The sequence below is a fragment of the Eublepharis macularius genome, chromosome 5, assembly GCF_028583425.1.
Source record: "Eublepharis macularius isolate TG4126 chromosome 5, MPM_Emac_v1.0, whole genome shotgun sequence".
Lineage (NCBI taxonomy): Eukaryota > Metazoa > Chordata > Lepidosauria > Squamata > Eublepharidae > Eublepharis > Eublepharis macularius.
This window is the reverse complement of record NC_072794.1, coordinates 173,731,831-173,753,193: the sequence shown is the minus strand read 5'-3', so window position 1 is coordinate 173,753,193 and position 21,363 is coordinate 173,731,831. Positions and strand designations below refer to the sequence as shown.

Below are 21,363 nucleotides of genomic sequence, written 5' to 3'. Positions count from 1 at the left end.
TTCAAGAAATAAAGTGTTTTTGCCAGGAATTGTGTTTTTGTGATTCTCTGATGTTAAGTGAGTTGTGTTATTTTTGTGTAAGATAGTGCTGCCATGCCCTTTGGTGTTCCCCCCTGCTGTGTAACCTAAAGCTGTTCAAGAAATAAAGTGCATGCAAAATGCCACCCCTGGCAAAGGAAGCCTGCTTCTTCATTTTTTCCCCATAGGAAATAATGAAGAAGATTAGCAGCAGCATGCTAACAATATGCTGCTCCTTCGCTTTCTTATGGGAGGATGGGGGGACCTGCTTTGGGGGGCCATAACATGGCCCCCCAAAGTCCAATCTGTCTGAAACTTGGGTGGTTGTTAGAGAAGGGTTAGAGAAAGGTCCCCACCAATTTTGGGCTTATTCGGTGGGAAAATGCCTCCCCCAGATGTCCTGGAAGACGGAGGCATTTTCCCATTGAAAAGCCGAAAGAAAGCCGAAAGAATCCCGAAACGTTTCGGCTTTTTTCTTTCGGCTACCCGAAACGTTTCGGCATTCCCTGAAACGTTTCAGCACTTTTGTTTCGGCATTCTTTCGGCATTCTGAATGCCGAAACGCACATCCCTACACCAGAGTTTTGTCTTTTTTTAAAGAAGTCAGCAATATCTATTGTTCTGTCAATATAACATTATAACAATATGTATATTGAGTTCTCTAAATCCCCAGTTTTCATACATAAAAGAGAAGCCTCTAGCTCCTTTTGTTGTGGAGCTATAATGGGAAAGACATATCTCTGCAATAAAAGGGGATAGAGATTTAGTTTTTTAAAAAAGAATGCCAGGACTTCAGAGAACCTGACAGAATGCTGCAGCAATACAGTGTAACATCCGGGCTGCAAACCCTGGCTTGGAAATTGCTTGAGGTTTGAGGGTGGAGCCCTGCAAGGATCTCAGGGGAACTCGCTGGAGTGAAATGCCATGGAATCTACCCTCCAAAGCAGATACTTTCTCCAGGGGAGCTATTCTCGGGAGTGTGGGAATCAGTTGTAATCCCAGGTGATCTCCTGGCCTCACCTGGAGATTGGCAGCCCTAAATCGAGGGCAAGCCTGGGAGCTGCTTTGAGCAATCCCTGGGGAGGGTTTTCACTGTGGCAAGGACATGATGCCGCTTGGCCCCGCCCCTCTTTCCCCATCCAGTCCCCGGCGTTTGGGCCTTATTGCCTCATCCACTTTCTCCCAGAAGCGTTTCCTGATGGGCACCGCAGCCACCGGCCCCCTCACTCTGCTGGGGCGGTGCCAGCACCCTTTTGCATCCTCCGCTCCACCCCGTTCGGCTCCCTTGGCTATAAATGCTGACAGCAGGCCTGGGAGAGGAGAGGGCTCCTGGACTGGCAGCATCATGCGCCGCAGTGGCCTCCTCCTCCTCGTGGGTCTCCTCGTCTTCTGGGCTGAGCTGGCACCCGGCTCTGGTCAGAAACCTCCCCCAGGTAAGCGATGCCTTCCCCTGCCTGGCCCTGGAGCCCCTGGCAAAGCCCCAGCAGACCGCCCTCTTTCGGCGTAAGCCCTGTCTGCTGCAGCTCTGGCTGCAAGGGAAGCACAAGCACAGCCTGCTTTGCTGGGGGTGAGGAAGACAAAGCCAGGCCCCAGCTGGCTGCCTCACAGGCAGCCCCCAAAAGCCACTGTAGCTGCCATTGCCTGGTGCTGCCAAAATTGCCAACTGCACAGAGCAGCCAAAGTGGCAGAAGGAGCCGCTCTCGGAGAAGGGCCTTGGCAAGACGCAGCCTGGAGAGAGCAATGCTTCCCTGCTCTGCCATGATGACAGAGGCTGCCCCTGGCCCCAGAAGTGCTGCTTCACTACTGGTGGCAGCCCTGGCTGACCCCCTCCCTGCTGCTGCCCAGGAGGCCAGGCACACAGCACGCTTGGGCAGTCAGTGGGCCAGAATCCCTGGATCAACTTCCTTTCTCCCTGTCATAGGTCTCCCTTACCGCTGCACCCTACCACCTGAGACGGGGCCATGCAAAATGAATATTAAGCGTTACTACTACAACCCTCGTCAAAGGAGATGCATGACGTTCACCTGGGGGGGCTGCCAAGGCAACAGCAACAACTTCAAGACAAAGGAGGAATGCGAGAGGGTCTGTATGCAAATCTGGCCAGGTATGGAGCTCTGGGTTTCCTTGTCTGGGCTGGGGAGGGCCGGGGAGACAGAGCAGAGCAGGAAGCCCCCCTCCCCCTTTTGGCATGAGAAGTGCCTGGAGCCGTCCAGAATGGGGCCGGGATCCTGACAGCATCAGGCCCAGCGCTGCCCTTTTCTTTGAATTGGGCAATCTGATTATATGCTTACCATGTTTCCCAGTAAAAAAAAAACAACCTGGGAAAGCCCTGGGGCGCAGGGACACTGTGCTGTTGGCCTGAACTCTTCCCGGCCATGTGCCAACTCCCTCAGGAAGGTTTGCCCGTTCATCTTGGGGTGGAAACTGGAATAGCGATGGTGCTGGCAGAGCCAAGGGACAGATTGCCAGCTCCTTGACTGCAGTAGCACCCCCTTGTTCCCTGGCTCCTCAAGTCTCTGCTTCTTTTTTCTACCCACAGCACAATGAGTCACTTCCTCTTGTTGCCAAAGGACAGCTGGACTCCCTAAGGAAACTCCCAGGCTGCAGGAGAAGATACTGGGCTATGTGCCCCCACCCTGTCTCTCTTCTCCTTTTGTAATGCTGAGGTGATCACCTGCTTTTGCTGTAATAAATACTTTTCTGTTCCTGCAACCTCCGAGTCTTGTCCTTCACTTGTACTCCTCCGTGCCTGTTAAGAGCAGCCCTTTGTCTCCTATGCTAAAGCAGATTGATCGATGCCCCTTAGCAATTCTGTGAGTCCTGGAAGACGAGACAGGACAGCTCCAAAGCACCAGCCCACAGCATACTCCATTGGACGTGCCAGATGTTGGATAAAACTGTCAGGAGGAACCTACCCAGTGTCCTATATCCCAAAGATCACCACTTTCCCTTCTTTTAGAAGAAAAACTGGCTGCAGAAGAGCACTGAATTAATGTTGGAATTGGGGAAGGAGGAGGTGGTGGAAGGGCAGGGCATGGGGAGGGGGGCAGGTGAAAGCAATGACCCGGTTAGCTCCCTGCTGCTGCCCCCACAGTCCTCGAGTTTTCCCGTAATTCCGACTGAGCCCCAGACTACAGAGGCAAGTTCCAGGAAACAGCAGCTTTGGGGGGGGGGCAGGGGCTGTATCCAATGTTGGACAGCCGGTTGATAGCAGAAGGTTACGTGGCTTTGACTTTAAATTATGCCGCGTTGGATGACTTATAGCGGAACGCTGCTAAGCCAGGAGGTGTTCTGCCCTTGGGAGGCACCATTCATGGAAGATGCGGGCTGTGGCTTCGCAGCTCGATTCCTGGAAGAGACGGTCATCTCACCCAGGGCAGCCTGTGTGCCAAAGAGTGGCATGCCAGACAGTTTTGCTTACCACGTAGGCTGGTTCAGTGCCCAAGCCACCGAGGTGAGCCCCTCAGCTGCTACAAATGCTGCAGAAGTTGGGGGTGTGGGAGAAGGGGCCCCGGGTGGCTGATACCTGAACTTTCCAGGTGGCCTTTGCAGCCACCTGCTAGGCTTGCCCTCTCTGGGTTGGCAAATTCCTGGAGACCCGAGAGCAAAGGGCATAGATTGGCGACGGGAGAGACCTCAGCAGGGTAGAATGCCATAGAGACCACCCTCCAAAGCTGCCATTTCCTCCAGGGTCATAGATCCAGAGGAGTGAGCCGTGTCAGTCTGTAGTGGCAAAATATTAGAGTCCAGGAGCACCTTTAGGACTAACCAACTTTATTGTAGCAGAAGCTTTCAAGAACCACAGCTCTCTTCATTAGATGCATCTCTTTTTAAAAAAAATTATTTTTGAATTTCTTTTACAGTATGCAATAGTAAAAATATATATAACGATATCCTATAACATAATTCTCTTAGCGTCTACATGACGACTCACTGGCGCAGGCGCAGTCCCAGCGAGCTGATGGGCCTCGGAAAGGCCCGGGCAGCTAGACCTGGCCTTCGCCTTTCCGAAGGCCAGGTCTACTTGCCTTGGCTTGGCCAACTGGACAGCCTCACCTTCCGCAGCCCAGACCGGGCAGGCCAACATGGGACAGGCCTGGCTTGCCTGTGCTCCGCCTCCCAAGGATCCTCCCTTGCCACGTGGGAGGAGGAACGGGCAGTGGGTAACGGCTTGCTTGCATGCCGGACCGGCGAATCCCAGGTCTACTTACCGTAGAATTTCACAGCGAGTAGACCTGGCATCCAGACTGGCAGAGCCCAGATCTACCTTCCCGTTCTTGGCAAGGCAGGTAGACCGGGCTTTTGCACACGTTTAAGGCCAGGTGTACTAGCTGTGGGTCAATTTGGTGGGTAGACCTGATCTCTACCATTCTGAAGGCCAGGTCTACTGGCCATGGTACTGCAAGGAGAGTAGACCTGGTCCCTGCATGTCTGAAGGCCAGGTCTACTTTCCGTGGCTTGGGAAAGCCGTCAACTACGCTTTCCCCAGCATCGATCGTGGAAGGCCGTCATGGGCTTGCCTGCTCTCCACCTCCCAAGGATCCCTTCTAAGCTTCGTTCTGCTGAGGGGAAGGGGGCGCAGGCGGCGCGTAAGAAGGCTTGCATGCTGGACCAGCAAAGCTCATGTCTATTCGCCAAGGTATTACTCATTAAGTAGACCTGGCATCCGGGCGGGTAGAGGGCAGATCTACCTACATCGCGTTGCAATGTAGGTAGACCTGGCCTTTATACACGTCTGAAGGCCAGGTCTACTCGCCATGGTTTTGTTTGGTGCGTAGACCTGACTTCCACTCATCTGAAGGGCAAGACTGCTCACATTGGCATTGCAAAGTGGTCGGCTCCACCCTCCTCAGCCACGATTGGGTCAGGTCATAACTGGCAGGCATGGCTTGCCTACGCTCCGCCTCCCTATACTTCCCCCAAACCTCGATCTCCCCTGGGGAAAGAGGCGCGGGTGGTGGAATGTTGCTTGCCTGCTACCACAGAGGCCAAATCGACCTACACCGACTTTCCAAGGTAGACCTGGCCAATTCACATGTCCGAAGACCAGGTCTACTCAACAAGGCATTGCAGTGTTTGGCTCTGTCTACACTCACCAGTCCCGATAGTGGGAGTCTTTCATTGATCAGGCCTCGGCTTGCCCTTGCTCCGAATTTCAAGGTGAGTACACTTGGCATTCGGACAGGTAGAGGCCAGATCTGCCTGCTATCAATTTGGATGGCAGGCAGACCTGGCCTTCACATGTGACATGTTGAGGTCTACCTGCAAAGGCTTTGGTGGGTAGACCTGACCTCCACTCTTCTGAAGGCAAGGTCTACTTGGCATGGCCTTGAACGGGTGGTAGACCTGGCTTCTGCATGACTGAAGGCCCGGTCTACTCACCATGGCCTTGCAAAGTAGGTAGACCTGATCTCTGCACTTCCGAAGGCCAGATCTATTTGCCATGGCCATTTGGCCTCTGCACGTCAAGCCCCCGTCTATGTGCCATGGCTTTGCAAGGTCAGTTGACCTGGCCTCCAGACCCATACAGCTCAGCTCTATCTGCCATAGACTTGCAGGGCCAGGCTGCTCCCTGGGCACACTCTCTGATGGTGCACCATGCTCCTATGCACCACAGTAGGGTGATTTCAGCCCAAAGCACAGTAGGGTGATTTCTGCCCGAAGCCTAGCCCAAAGCTAGACTTGCTAGCAGGCTGCCTAGTGGCAAATTCACACCACTCTGCAGCTCAGGAGCACACCAGGACCATTTCTGCCCCCAAACCAGATACAACTCCCAGGTTCCACAGTCGCCTGATTCAGCTCGAATCGGGGCTGAATAAGGTAGCTGCAGGGAGCAGGAGTCCTGGGCCTGTTACCAGAACTGCTATTTAAATGGGGAAACTAGCTTGCAGTCTGGATTTTAATATTCCGGATCTTTAGCCAACTATACCAGAGTCCTTCTATCAGAACACTCATGCAATAAAGAGCCGAGACTAATAAAGATGAAACGTGTTTTTACTAAGAATGTTGTGTATGCCTAAAATAGCACACACAGACAAGGTACACACAAGAGACTAGGAAATACAGAGTAGGAAAAACAGAGCCAGTTGCTTTAGCAGGAGAGCCCACTTGAGAACGATGTAACTGGGTATACTCACCTGGTCACGGCATGGAAGAAAGATGGAGCAGCGAAGCATGTTGGCATTTAATGCCTGCACTAGACCCATAGAAAGAGAGGCAGCGGATGTTCAGGATAGGAATGGCATGTGCACCTCATGGCCCGGGAGGCTGGCTTAAATACCTCAAAACATACCCTGGGGCAGGTGCCTTTCCCTTGTGGTTCTCAAAAGGGGAACAATGACTTGATGGCTCTATAATTATCCTAAATGGTCCACTTTAGTGTTCTGGTTGTGAGACAGTGACACCTCGGGAAGTGGGGACAAAGGAGGGAGGGGGAGCATCAGGCGGGTTAATTAGATCGGACAGGAGGCTTGCGCTGTCTCGATGTCATCAGTCCTGGAATGCGGTGGTGGCATTGTGATGCATCCATTAGCTGTTCTCGGACAGCCGGCACTTAGTTTCCATTCCGGGGCAGCTTTCAAGATATGCAGAGCAAGGCGAGGCTGGCCGCTGCAGACGTGGTCGGCACGCTTCCACGAAATGGCTTCTCTAAGCAGGCTGTTCAGGCTGGTCTTCTGGCTGCCTGGGAACATGGCTTCGGCTTGGGCATGACTGGGGCTTGCTAGCAGGCTGCCTAGTGGCAAGGGTGGACTCAGTGACCGGCCCGCAAGAGGCCTCCATGGGAACTGACCAGGGTGTGCCTGGCCAGGCCCGTGGAGGCTCCCTCGGCTGGCACTGTACTGCTTACAGCATGGCCCTGGGCCCAGGTGAGGCAGGCATCCATGGAGGCAGGAAACAGGTACAAATTATACAGTCCATAGCAGTGTAGAGACAGAAATGAGTGGTACAGTCCATAATGGCAGAGACGGGAAACAGGCATGGGCAGTGCTGCCCTAAAACAGAGTCTTTGGTGTGGTTTTAAAACAACCACTCAGGAAACAGTTCATGGCAGGCCTCACAACAGGGGAGGGGGGCGGTCCTTGGCAACAGGCCCTTTCTGCCCCCCCCCCAGCAGCACTCCTGGTCTCTGCAGTGGCCCAATTCGGGTCAAATTGGGTGGCTGCAGGGCGCAGGAGCACTGCAGGCAGGGCCCTCCCCCCCAGAGCTCCCGGCTCTGCAGTGCCCAAATCAGGCCTGGGATTGGCTGGCGGAGGGAAGGGTCCACCTACCAAACCCTCTGCAGCCCGATTGGGGTGAGGAGGTGGCAGGATGGACGGGCCCACCTCCCAGCCCTTTCCCAACATGATCGGCCGGCACTGGGGAAGGAGCAATGCCAGGCCCAGCCACCCTGTCCTCCTCCCGCCCAGATAGGGGTGCGGCAGAGGGTGCAATGCCAGACCCAGCTGCCCTAATAGTATAGACTGCAGTCCCTTTCACTTTATGAGATATCTCTGAGCCATTTCCTACACCACAGCCTTATTACCTGAGTTTTAAAAAACCCTCCTTAATATATTAGTTTTCCATTGTTTTGGAAAACTGAGTTGGAGCGTTCCTAACCTTTTCAACAACAGGAAACGTTTGTGTATGGGCAGCAGTTCCCCCCACTGAACTAATACTGCTTGCTTTCCCCAAACCAGTGAACTAATGCTATATTTTCATGCAATTTCACAAAAATGTCTATGCAACAGAAAATTGGCACAGAAGGAGAAAATGGTTGTTGACACAGAGATCTCGTGACACTGAGAGATCTCTGTCTTTTGGTGCTACACCTCTGAAGATGCCAGCCACAGCTGCTGGCGAAACATCAGGAACTACAATGCCAAGACCACAGCAATACAGCCTGGAAAACCCACAACAGCCATCGTTCTCTGGCCGTGAAAGCCTTCGACAATATATAGAAGGAGAAAAGTTTGCTACCTCTCTTTTCTTGCTGAACTCCTTTTCTACTTGCAGGGAGTTTACAGAGGAGCACCCACAGTGTGTTTCTTCATGATCCTTCCACTGCAGTCCATTCTATAGGTTTCTCTCACCTCATTCATCTACATGTGTGAACCTGACAGGTGGGTTATGACTGCGCCACTGCTGAGTCTTCTCTCGTTCAACCTGTCCCAGAAGCATATGCCATTTAAATGAATGGAACTGATTTCCCACTACGGCAGCAACCATTTTGAGAGTGAACTGCCGGATTTGAATATAATTAGAATTTTGACACAAAGCCACTATTCCAACATACTGAAATGTTCTTAAAGCCTAAATCAGCTGAGTTCTGGTTAAACTGGGATTGTAACCAGCCAGTAGCGAATGAGTGAGCCCGTTTATCAGCTGCTCTCACACTTTTGTCAAATTAAAATTGGTTTTGTCTTCAGAGTTTAACATTGCAATTCTATGCTTACTTACCTGGGAGTAAGCCCTATGGAACTTCTGAGTAGGGGTGTGCAAGGAAAAAACTTTCGGCTTTCTTGTTTCGGGATTACCCGAAACAAGATTCTCTACCGTTAAAGCCGAAAGCCGAAACAAGAATCTCTTTCGGGATTCGGGATTCGGGATTCTTTCGGCATTCTTTCGGCATTCTTTCGGGGGGTTTTTTTGGGAAAATGCCTCCGTCTTTCAGGACGCCTGGAGGAGGCATTTTCCCACCTAATAAGCCCAAAATTGGTGGGGACCTTCCTCTAACCCTTCTCTAACAACCACCCAAGTTTCAGACAGATTGGACTTTGGGGGGCCATGTTATGGCCCCGCAAAGCAGGTCCCCCATCCTCCCATAAGAAAGCGAAGGAGCAGCATATTGTTAGCATGCTGCTGCTGATCTTTCTTCATTATTTCCTATGGGGAAAAAATGAAGAGGCAGGCTTCCTTTGCCAGGGGTGGCATTTTGCATGCAAAATGCCCCCCTACCCTCAGGGGCCCTTCTCCCACCCCTCCTCCCACCCCCCACCAAGGCTCAGCCTGCTCCCACTTGGGGGGGCCATTTCATGGCCTCCCCAAGTAGGTGCTCTAATCTCTACCACTGACAGCTGGGGGAGGCTTGTGTTGCCAGGGGTGGCATTTTGCATGCAAAATGCCCCCCAACCCTCTGGGGCCCTTCTCCCACCCCTCCTCCCACCCCCCACCAAGGCTCAGCCTGCTCCCACTTGGGGGGGCATTTCATGGCCTCCCCAAGTAGATGCTCTGCTCTCATCTCTACCACTGACAGCTGGGGGAGGCTTGTGTTGCCAGGGGTGGCATTTTGCATGCAAAATGCCCCCCAGCCCTCTGGGGCCCTTCTCCCACCCTTCCTCCCACCCCCCACCAAGGCTCAGACTGCTCCCACTTGGGGGGCCATTTAATGGCCTCCCCAAGTAGGTCCTCTCAGCCCCTAAAGTCCACCCCTTACAGCCCCACACAAACCCAATTCCCCCCCAGCTGCCACACACAGACCCAAATCCCCACATTAGCCCCTCACAGACCCAAATCCACCCCCACCTGCCCCACACCCATAACCCCAGGAACAGGCTGGCAAAGGCCAGCCCTCTCCCTTTGTTCCCTATGCTGGGAACTTCTAAACTCTCTTTCCCTGGGCAATTCTGCACAGCCCAGGGGTGCCACAATGGTGGGCACACTTCTGAGTGCCAGCTGGTCCCTGTGAAAGAGCACCTGAACCACAGACACCCTCCCTCAAATTCCCCCACCACCTACAGAGATGGCTGGCCAGCCAGCCCCATTGTTCCCTATGATGGGAACCAACTGCACAACAAAGAATAAAACAAGAACAACACAAAATAAAGTTTTAAAAAAATTATATTCTCCCTTCCAAAGTACAAGTAGGCAAAGCATTATGACACATTACACCAGCAGTCCCCCACACAGAAAAATTAAAACAAAACTCACTTAACATCAGAGAATCACAAAGCATGATTCCTGTCAAAAACACTTTATTTCTTGAACAGCTTTAGGTTACACAGCAGGGGGGAACACCAAAGGGCATGGCAGCACTATCTTACACAAAAATAACACAACTCGCTTCACATTAAAGAATCACCCCAAAAAATTGCTGTCAAAAGCACTTTATTTCTGTAACTGCTTTAGGAAGGCACCACAGAGCAGGAAAGCAGTGTACTACACAAAAATAACACAACTCACTTCACATCAGAGAATCACACAAACACAATTGCTGTCAAAAACGGTGAAGTGGGTTGTATTATTTTTTGCAGTACATTGCTATCATGCCCTGTTGTGCCCTCCTACTGTGTAACCTAAAGCTGTTCAAGAAATAAAGTGTTTTTGCCAGGAATTGTGTTTTTGTGATTCTCTGATGTGAAGTGAGTTGTGTTATTTTTGTGTAAGATAGTGCTGCCATGCCCTTTGGTGTTCCCCCCTGCTGTGTAACCTAAAGCTGTTCAAGAAATAAAGTGTTTTTGACAGGAATTGTGCTTTGTGATTCTCTGATGTGAAGTGAGTTGTGTTATTTTTGTGTAAGATAGTGCTGTGTGGGGCTGTAAGGGGTGGACTTTAGGGGCTGAGAGGACCTACTTGGGGAGGCCATGAAATGGCCCCCCCAAGTGGGAGCAGTCTGAGCCTTGGTGGGGGGTGGGAGGAAGGGTGGGAGAAGGGCCCCAGAGGGCTGGGGGGCATTTTGCATGCAAAATGCCACCCCTGGCAACACAAGCCTCCCCCAGCTGTCAGTGGTAGAGATGAGAGCAGAGCACCTACTTGGGGAGGCCATGAAATGCCCCCCAAGTGGGAGCAGGCTGAGCCTTGGTGGGGGGTGGGAGGAGGGGTGGGAGAAGGGCCCCTGAGGGCTGGGGGGCATTTTGCATGCAAAATGCCACCCCTGGCAAAGGAAGCCTGCCTCTTCATTTTTTCCCCATAGGAAATAATGAAGAAAGATCAGCAGCAGCATGCTAACAATATGCTGCTCCTTCGCTTTCTTATGGGAGGATGGGGGGACCTGCTTTGGGGGGCCATAACATGGCCCCCCAAAGTCCAATCTGTCTGAAACTTGGGTGGTTGTTAGAGAAGGGTTAGAGGAAGGTCCCCACCAATTTTGGGCTTATTCGGTGGGAAAATGCCTCCTCCAGACGTCCTGGAAGACGGAGGCATTTTTCCATAGAAAAGCCGAAAGAAAGCCGAAAGAATCCCGAAACGTTTCAGCTTTTTTCTTTCGGCTACCCGAAACGTTTCGGCATTCCCCGAAACGTTTCGGCATTCCCTGAAAGAAGCCGAAACACTTTTGTTTCGGCATTCTTTCGGCATTCTGAATGCCGAAACGCACATCCCTAGTCATAATTGATAACTTTAGTGCCACCTGGGAAAACTTAATCAAACCCTCCTAGTTCTCTGTCACACCCCGAAGATAGTTTACCAGCTTATTGTCTCACTTTAGAGACAATTCACCAGCTCTTTGTCTTGCCCCAGAGACAACTTCTAGATCCTTTGTCCCACTCTGGGAACAACCACTCAAGCCTTTGTTTTTGGAGTAGAAGATGCAATCTTGCCCCTGGGTAGGATCCATGGTATAAAATAGGCCACTCCTCAGCCCTGAACTGTGTGCATGCTTTCGATCCAGCATCCACCCTCAAACCTATTTGTGTCGTTCCATCTTGAAGCAAAGGCCTCTCAATGCTCCTTCTCTCTCCTGGACGTCTGGATCGTAAATATCACCCAACCTTTACTCTCTTTCCGAGTTAGCCCTGAACACGTGTTTTGTGTCTGTGTGTGTCTTCTGTGCTTTTGATCCTTGTTACTCTCAATAAAAGTCCCCTTTGGGGTTGAAATATCTGTCTGGTTATTGAAAGGAGTTCTCTAGCTGGGGCAATCCTCGTATACGTTGGTGGAAATCCCTCAGTTACCCCTCTCGCTGCCTTCTCCTTGCTGCTAATTCCCCCAACTTGCAAGGAGTTGGGGGAATTAGCAGCAAGTCATGGGGTAAAAGGACAAGTTCAATAGTCATGGGGTAAAAGGACAAGTCCTCTCGTGGATCAAAAACTGGCTAATAAATAGGAAACAGAGCGTGAGGATAAATGGGCAATATTCACAGTGGAGGGTGGTAAGCAGTGGGGTACTGCTGGGCTCGGTATTGGATCTGGTGCTTTTTAACTTGTTCATTAATGATTTGGAGTTGGGAGTAAGCTGTGAAGTGGCTAAGTTTGTGGACCAGGCACTCCAAAGGGATCCATCAAGGCTGGGTAAGTGGGGGCCAATATGGCAAATGAGGTTCAGTGTGGCCAAGTGCAAAGTTATGCACATTGGGGCCAAAAATCCCAAATATAAATACACAATGATGGGGTCCAAACAGGCGGAGACTGACCAAGAGAGAGATCTTGGAGTCGTGGTGTATAACTCACTGAAAATGTCAATACAGTGTGCGACGGCAATAAAAAAGGCCAACGCTATGCTGGGGATTATTAGGAAGGGAATTGAAAACAAATCAGCTAGTATCATAATGCCCCTGTATAAATCAATGGTACGGCCTCATTTGGAAGCCTGTGTACGATTCTGGTCACCACACCTCAAAAAAGAGATTATAGCACTTGAAAAAGTGCAGAAAAGGGCAACTAGAATGATTAAAGGGATGGAACACTTTCCCTATGAAGAAAGGTTAAAGCGCTTGGGGCAACTGAGCACTTGGGGCAACTGAGGGGTGACATGATAGAGGTTAACAAGATTATGCATGGGACAGAGAAGACAGAGAAAAGTATTTTTCTTCCTTTCTCACAATACAAGAACTCGTGGGCACTCAATGAAATTGCTGAGCAGTCAGGTTAGAACGGATAAAAGGAAGTACTTCTTCACCCAAAGAGTGATTAACACATGGAATTCACTGCCTCAGGAGGTGATGGCAGCTTCAAGCAGAGACTGCTTCAAGAGGGGATTGGATAAACATATGGAGCAGAGGACCATCACTGGCTATTAGCCCAAAGTATAGATGGAATTCTCTGTCTAGGGCAGTGATGCTCTGTATTCTTGGTGTTTGGGGGGGGCAATCAGTGGGAGGGCTTCTAGTGTCCCCCACTGGCAGACCTCCTGAGGATGACACCTGGCTTTTGGCCACTGTGTGACACAAGAGTGTGGGACTGGATGGGCCATTGGCCTGACCCAACATGGCTTCTCTTATGTTCTTATGTAAGAACTGGACCCAGAGAAATGGTGGGAACACTCATGTCTTTATTGTGGAAGATTCCTCCAGCCTCACGCCATGCTTCTGGGCACAATTGGGGGGTGGGTTGTAGCGCCATGCCAGCGTCCCCCCCCCCTGGGTTTCTGGAGTTGCACTGGAGAGCTCCACCGTCTTCTGATGATAACAGGGAGTGACTCACTGAGCTCTGGGCTTTGCTGTGGAAGGAAAAAGAGAAGGAGTGACTTGGGTGGCTGGGGGACGAGGGGCAGCTTCTGCAGTCAAGGTAGAGACTCCTAGGATAGCCAGCATATGGACTGGGTCAGGGCTGAATCCTGTCTCCACCTAGGAGGTGGATAGGTGTTCCTGTTCCATAGGGCTGGCTCAGGCACAGAGGGGCAAATGCCAGCAAAGCAGATTTCTGTGTCACTCTACAGTTTGCTCCTAGCTCAGGATTAACAGCTACAAAAAACTCCGGTGTACAGGAACGACAAGGTTCCACAATCTCTTAAGGAATGTTTATGTATTTATATTTTTTAAAGTGCTAATATCGTGCAAACAATAATCAGTACATATAACAACAAGATCATTCAAAATTCATTCCAATCCAACTGGTAAAGTTCATCAATATGCACACAAGTCCAACTGGTAAAGTTAATCAGTCCATGAGCATTACAATCAATAGGTGAAGGTAAGAACTCCAGTATATCCCACAAATGCCAAGACACTGACCTCCAAGTCCAATTATCCAGCGAAAGAACTGTAGCTTAGTGTTTCTTCAAAGCACCAGCCTACGGGTTTCAGCCAGCAAATTTCTACTACCTGTTTCATAGTTATAACTTCCTCACAGGCAACATCATCTAATGGATGGTCAACAGTTTTCCATTCGCTCATTACTCAGGGCCAAGCTACACATGACGAATGACACTTGAACAGCAAGTGGATTGAGTGGAGGGCAAGTGAACAGGGAGAAATACACTTGCTGTTCAAGTGTCATTCGTCATGTGTAGCTTGGCCCTCAGTTGGTCAACACAGGCAGAACAATGCCCTAGCTCAGGATTAAGGTGATCCTGCTCCGTATAGCTATACAGTGGGATGTGCTGGGCTGCTCACGCCTTTCTTTGATAGAGTGGTAGGTAATGGGCAGGGCGAGGCGGCAGTGAGTCTTCCATGAGTGCTGATGGTTAAGAAACAATCTCCTGGCTGTTGAAAGTCTCGGTATTTTTGAGTGAGATCCCCATCAGTTGTAGACTGGGGAGAGGAAAGCACAGAGGAAGGTGTGAGTTGGTCGAAGGTGGGGCACCTTGGGAGGGAGAATCTCTAACTGGGTTGCGAGGTGGGGGGGGGCGGTATGTTGCCCTCTCTCTTCCTCCTCTGGCACTTTTCAAGAATTGCAAACCTCCAGAATTTTTATCCAGAAAGAACTGAATCAGATTCCCAAGGGAACACATCACAACATGAATCTTGTTCCTTACCTGGCCGCCCACAGACCATTATGCATTCCAGTTTGGTATGAAATCGGTTCTCGTTACCCCGGCAGCCCCCATAAATAAATATCTCGCATCTCTTGGAGGTTGAGTTGTAGTGGTAGCGTTCGAAGAGGGCCAGGCATGGACCTGGATCTGCGGGCTGCTTGCAAACCTCTGTTGCCACAGAAGGGAAGGAGGAGAGAAGGAAATAGGTGAAATGGCTGAAGAGGAGAAAGCGAAGCAGAAAGGTACCGCCCAGTCGTGGGGCCTGAAAATGTTAGAGTCACTATAAAAATACAAGCAAATTTCCCCCAGCAATATGTGTCTCATCTCTGATGGAGAGTAGTTGTTTCTGAAATCCTTAATAACAACAACAACAACAACAACAACAACAACAACAACAATAATAATATTTGATTTGTATACCACCCTTCAGGACAATGTAATGTCCACACAAAGCAGTTTACGAAGTATGTTATTATTATCTTCACAACAATCACCTTGTGGTGTGGGTGGGGCTGAGAGAGCTCTGAGAGAGCTGTGACTGACCCAAGGTCACCCAGCTGGCTTCAAGTAGAGGAGTGGGGAATCAAACCCGGCTCTCCAGATTAGAGTCCCACCACGCTCTTAACCACTTCACCAACTGGCTTAATGCTTTCTGTATGTATTCCTTCATAAGAATGATTCCACAGTCTGTCTTAGGGGAGGAAAAACTTTTCTCAGGTTTCTTTTTGCAAGTCAGCAGAAATTGCCTCCAAGAGCACCTGCCCTCCTCCCAAAAAGATGCTGTCTGGTCAAGCAATACTCAGTCATTGCCTGAGCCACCTGCTCTGCTCTCTTTCCCCAAGGAACACCAGGAGCCCCGTACCTGGACTGATTTTCCCACAGGCTTTCTGGCATTCTGCTATGGTCCTGAAGTTGTTGCTGTTGCCATCACAGCCTCCATAGCTGAAGCGCAAGCATCTCCTTTGAGCAGGGTTGTAGTAGTAGCGTACCAAGGCTGCTCGACAAGGTCCAGTTACAGGCGGTAACTGGCACTGCTGGCTGCGGTCTGTGGGAGGGACAAGGGAGGCGAATCAGCCCATCCGAACAGCCTCTGGCCTGCTGCTTGGGTTCCTTGAGAGGAACAGGGAGGAAGGAGAACCAGGGCCAGATGTTTTGCCAGTACCTGAGTCCAGGCAGCCTCGGCTGCAGCCGGTGAAGCAGCACTTCTGGGTGAGGAGGCAGTCATGGTCATTGTTGCAGGTGTCTTCACAGGGGGCAAAGGTCTGTACCACTGGTCTAAGGGGGCACACACCGGGGTGCTCTGAAATGAGGTTGGGAAAAGAAACTGGATGTCACGAGCCTGGCTCTGCCACCAGCCCAGAGAGCCTGGGCAGAATCTCACAGGCACAGGCCTCCTGCGAGGAGTTCCACTTCTTTCTCCCATCCCAGGCCACGTCCTTTTGCCCTCTGCCTCTGCCTCTGCCTCTGCTCTGCACACACAAGAGCTAGTGGTCATTTCTTTGTGTTAAGGGATTTTTAGGGGGCCTCTCCTAGAATCTATATGTGGGCACATTCAAGCAAAAGACACGCACACATAAGAAGCAAATTTGCCTTGGTAGGCAGACTCTTTCTCCTTCCCTGTAGAGACTGAACTACAGGTCAGCAGCAGCTCAGTCTTGCCGTGAGGCGGGAACGTTCCCTTCAACTGTAAACATTTTTCATTGTTTTATTCCATAACCAAGATTTTAGCCTTGAATATGCTACTTTTGCCAAGAGGGTCTCCCCCCAAATTTTAAACTGTATACAAAATCCAATAGTGTCTGCTTAGTTTTTGCTAGTGGCTGTGATTCATATATGATGTTAAAAGAGTGATTGAGCAGTAAGCAGACACTATTGGATTTTGTATACAGTTTAAAATTTGGGGGGAGACCCTCTTGGCAACGGTTTTCTACAGTGCTTCCTATAGCCTTTGTTTTTGTTATTGAATACGCTACTTCCCAGAAGCATTTTGAACCCAAAACAAAAGTATGACTTCAGCATCGAGGTGTTTGTATTACAGTGAGATCGGACTGTCCTGTCAATCAGGCTTGTTGGGTGCCGTGTATCCTGGGAAATGTAATTCTGAAAGGATGTTTGTATTAACTCTCTTGATCTTTTATTCTGCAAACAATCAGTAATTACAATCAGTACTAAAGGGATATAAGAGTCTCTAATGTAACTGGCCTTTACACACATCAGCCAGAGAGAGGCAATATGTGTCTGAGTTTTATCTTAAACACAATAAAACTCATATCTCTATACCACTGTGTTTGGTGTCTTGAATACATTTGGGTAGGGGTGTGCAAGCCAAAAATTTTCGGCTATAGCCGAAAGTAGAAAGCCGAAAGAAGATTCTCTATCGTTAAAGCCGAAAGCCGAAACAAGAATCTCTTTCGGCTTTCGACTTTCGGGATTCTTTCGGCATTCTTTCGGCATTCTTTCGGCTTTTTTCTATGGGAAAATGCCTCCGTCTTCCAGGATGCCTGGAGGAGGCATTTTCCCACCGAATAAGCCCAAAATTGGTGGGGACCTTCCTCTAACCCTTCTCTAACAACCACCCAAGTTTCAGACAGATTGGACTTTGGGGGGCCATGTTATGGCCCCCCAAAGCAGGTCCCCCCATCCTCCCATAAGAAAGCGAAGGAGCAGCATATTGTTAGCATGCTGCTGCTGATCTTTCTTCATTATTTCCTATGGGGAAAAAATGAAGAGGCAGGCTTCCTTTGCCAGGGGTGGCATTTTGCATGCAAAATGCCCCCCAGCCCTCAGGGGCCCTTCTCCCACCCCTCCTCCCACCCCCCACCAAGGCTCAGCCTGCTCCCACTTGGGGGGGCCATTTCATGGCCTCCCCAAGTAGGTGCTCTAATCTCTACCACTGACAGCTGGGGGAGGCTTATGTTGCCAGGGGTGGCATTTTGCATGCAAAATGCCCCCCAGCCCTCTGGGGCCCTTCTCCCACCCTTCCTCCCACCCCACACCAAGGCTCAGACTGCTCCCACTTGGGGGGGCATTTCATGGCCTCCCCAAGTAGGTGCTCTGCTCTCATCTCTACCACTGACAGCTGGGGGAGGCTTGTGTTGCCAGGGGTGGCATTTTGCATGCAAAATGCCCCCCAGCCCTCTGGGGCCCTTCTCCCACCCTTCCTCCCGCCCCCCACCAAGGCTCAGACTGCTCCCACTTGGGGGGGCCATTTCATGGCCTCCCCAAGTAGGTCCTCTCAGCCCCTAAAGTCCACCCCTTACAGCCCCACACAAACCCAATTCCCCCCCAGCTGCCACACACAGACCCAAATCCCCACATTAGCCCCTCACAGACCCAAATCCACCCCCACCTGCCCCACACCCATAACCCCAGGAACAGGCTGGCAAAGGCCAGCCCTCTCCCTTTGTTCCCTATGCTGGGAACTTCTAAACTCTCTTTCCCTAGGCAATTCTGCACAGCCCAGGGGTGCCACAATGGTGGGCACACTTCTGAGTGCCAGCTGGTCCCTGTGAAAGAGCACCTGAACCACAGACACCCTCCCTCAAATTCCCCCACCACCTACAGAGATGGCTGGCCAGCCAGCCCCATTGTTCCCTATCATGGGAACCAACTGCACAACAAAGAATAAAACAAGAACAACACAAAATAAAGTTTTAAAAAAATTATTTTCTCCCTTCCAAAGTACAAGTAGGCAAAGCATTATGACACATTACACCAGCAGTCCCCCACACAGAAAAATTAAAACAAAACTCACTTAACATCAGAGAATCACAAAGCATGATTCCTGTCAAAAACACTTTATTTCTTGAACAGCTTTAGGTTACACAGCAGGGGGGAACACCAAAGGGCATGGCAGCACTATCTTACACAAAAATAACACAACTCACTTCACATCAGAGAACCACAAAGCACAATTCCTGTTAAAAACACTTTATTTCTTGAACAGCTTTAGGTTACACAGCAGGGGGGAACACCAAAGGTCATGGCAGCACTATCTTACACAAAAATAACACAACTCACTTAACATCAGAGAATCACAAAAACACAATTCCTGGCAAAAACACTTTATTTCTTGAACAGCTTTAGGTTACACAGTAGGAGGGCACAACAGGGCATGATAGCAATGTACTGCAAAAAATAATACAACCCACTTCACCGTTTTTGACAGCAATTGTGTTTGTGTGATTCTCTGATGTGAAGTGAGTTGTGTTATTTTTGTGTAGTACACTGCTTTCCTGCTCTGTGGTGCCTTCCTAAAGCAGTTACAGAAATAAAGTGCTTTTGACAGCAATTTTTTGGGGTGATTCTTTAATGTGAAGCGAGTTGTGTTATTTTTGTGTAAGATAGTGCTGCCATGCCCTTTGGTGTTCCCCCCTGCTGTGTAACCTAAAGCTGTTCAAGAAATAAAGTGTTTTTGACAGGAATCATGCTTTGTGATTCTCTGATGTTAAGTGAGTTTTGTTTTAATTTTTCTGTGTGGGGGACTGCTGGTGTAATGTGTCATAATGCTTTGCCTACTTGTACTTTGGAAGGGAGAAAATAATTTTTAAAAAACTTTATTTTGTGTTGTTCTTGTTTTATTCTTTGTTGTGCAGTTGGTTCCCATCATAGGGAACAATGGGGCTGGCTGGCCAGCCATCTCTGTAGGTGGTGGGGGAATTTGAGGGAGGGTGTCTGTGGTTCAGGTGCTCTTTCACAGGGACCAGCTGGCACTCAGAAGTGTGCCCACCATTGTGGCACCCCTGGGCTGTGCAGAATTGCCCAGGGAAAGAGAGTTTAGAAGTTCCCAGCATAGGGAACAAAGGGAGAGGGCTGGCCTTTGCCAGCCTGTTCCTGGGGTTATGGGTGTGGGGCAGGTGGGGGTGGATTTGGGTCTGTGAGGGGCTAATGTGGGGATTTGGGTCTGTGTGTGGCAGCTGGGGGGAATTGGGTTTGTGTGGAGCTGTAAGGGGTGGAATTTAGGGGCTGAGAGGACCTACTTGGGGAGGCCATGAAATGGCCCCCCCAAGTGGGAGCAGGCTGAGCCTTGGTGGGGGGTGGGAGGAGGGGTGGGAGAAGGGCCCCTGAGGGTGAGGGGGCATTTTGCATGCAAAATGCCACCCCTGGCAAAGGAAGCCTGCCTCTTCATTTTTCCCCCATAGGAAATAATGAAGAAAGATGAGCAGCAGCATGCTAACAATATGCTGCTCCTTCGCTTTCTTATGGGAGGATGGGGGGACCTGCTTTGGGGGGCCATAACATGGCCCCCCAAAGTCCAATCTGTCTGAAACTTGGGTGGTTGTTAGAGAAGGGTTAGAGGAAGGTCCCCACCAATTTTGGGCTTATTCGGTGGGAAAATGCCTCCTCCAGGCGTCCTGGAAGACGGAGGCATTTTCCCTTAGAAAAAAGCCGAAAGAATGCCGAAAGAATGCCGAAAGAATCCCGAAAGTCGAAAGCCGAAAGAGATTCTTGTTTCGGCTTTCGGCTTTAACGATAGAGAATCTTCTTTCGGCTTTCTACTTTCGGCTATAGCCGAAATTTTTTGGCTTGCACACCCCTAGTAAGCGGTAGAAGGGAAACTTATAATGTGCAGCAAAGTACTATTTTTAAAAATTCCCGTATCACTTTGAAAGCAAGGAATCTGGTGGCAAGAAGGTCAAGAAACACTCAGACCGAAAACTTCACGTGGCCCACACCCTCCCAGGGATGTCATTACAAGGACAGGCTTCAACTTTAGGATGGACGAAGCAGTAAACAGAAGAGTGCCTCTGAGCACATGCAGAGTTCTTTCCCCTCACTGGTGTATTACCACAGCCAGTCACAAGACCTTTTGACATTTGGGACTGGGAAGATGACCCCTGGGTAGGCATATAGAGGCTTCTGAACAAGAAATATTAGATGTTGTTGTGGTTGTTGGCTTCATTTATAGTCCATATTTCTCTCTAGAGCTCAGCAGCTTACAAATATGAAGAGATCCATTCAGGCAGACAGCAAGACCATTAAGAAGTACAATTAAAATTAGGTGAATCTAACAGCAACGATTCCTGGTAAAACAGAGCAATGCAGCGGGGTTGGGTGGATTACCAGTAGAAGAAAGACTATGCAGCCAACACGCAAGCGGAGTAGGAAATACGATAGAACCAACACAGCCTAACTACAACGCCATCCTGAAGAAAACCAAATAATGCCGAGTTTGAACATCCAACCTGCTGTTCGTCATTCCAGTCACAGAGGGCCACCTGTGCGCTTGGTGCTTCCCAGAACAGAGGAAGGCCAGAAGAGTTTGCTGTTGGTCTCCAAGGTGATGTTGCAATGGGAGCGGAGGAAGATGGACGCCTCCGGGCTCCTGCAGCTTTGTTTCAGCAGGGGAGAGGAACGAAGGAGGCCACTGTGCCAAGGAGGGTCTGGAGGAGGGATGTGGCGGCATCCCACCACTGTTTTGGGAGGCCCCCAGAGAGGATGGCGTTGGTGGGACAGGAGCCCTTCAGACAGCTGATGGAGATGGAGTTGGAGGGTCGAAAAGTGTGGGCGGGAAGGGAGAGCGCAAGGCGAGGGAGGGCTGCGGAGGTGCTGGTGCTTTGTCTGGGAGGGGCCTCGTGGCCACCATGATAAAGGCTGGATAGTTTTGGTGGTGCCGGCCCAGACTGTGAATACACAGCCCAGTGAGACAGCCCGTCCAGATCAAGCGGTTGCGATGTTGCTGCTCTCTCCCGGCTTCTGCAGAGGGACAGCTTCTCTCAGCTCTGCGCTTGCCTAGAC

The 21,363-nt window shown here is 50.4% G+C and overlaps 1 protein-coding gene across 1 annotated transcript; it reads left to right on the top strand.

Moving 5' to 3' along the window:
* Positions 1-1,352: 1,352 nt before the first annotated feature.
* Positions 1,353-3,541, top strand: LOC129330454 (protease inhibitor 1-like). Its single transcript, XM_054980488.1, has 3 exons — positions 1,353-1,451; positions 1,940-2,122; positions 3,360-3,541. Exons 1-3 carry the CDS (start codon positions 1,364-1,366, stop codon positions 3,539-3,541), a joined length of 453 nt encoding a protein of 150 aa, XP_054836463.1. The 5' UTR covers positions 1,353-1,363.
* Positions 3,542-21,363: the final 17,822 nt, after the last annotated feature.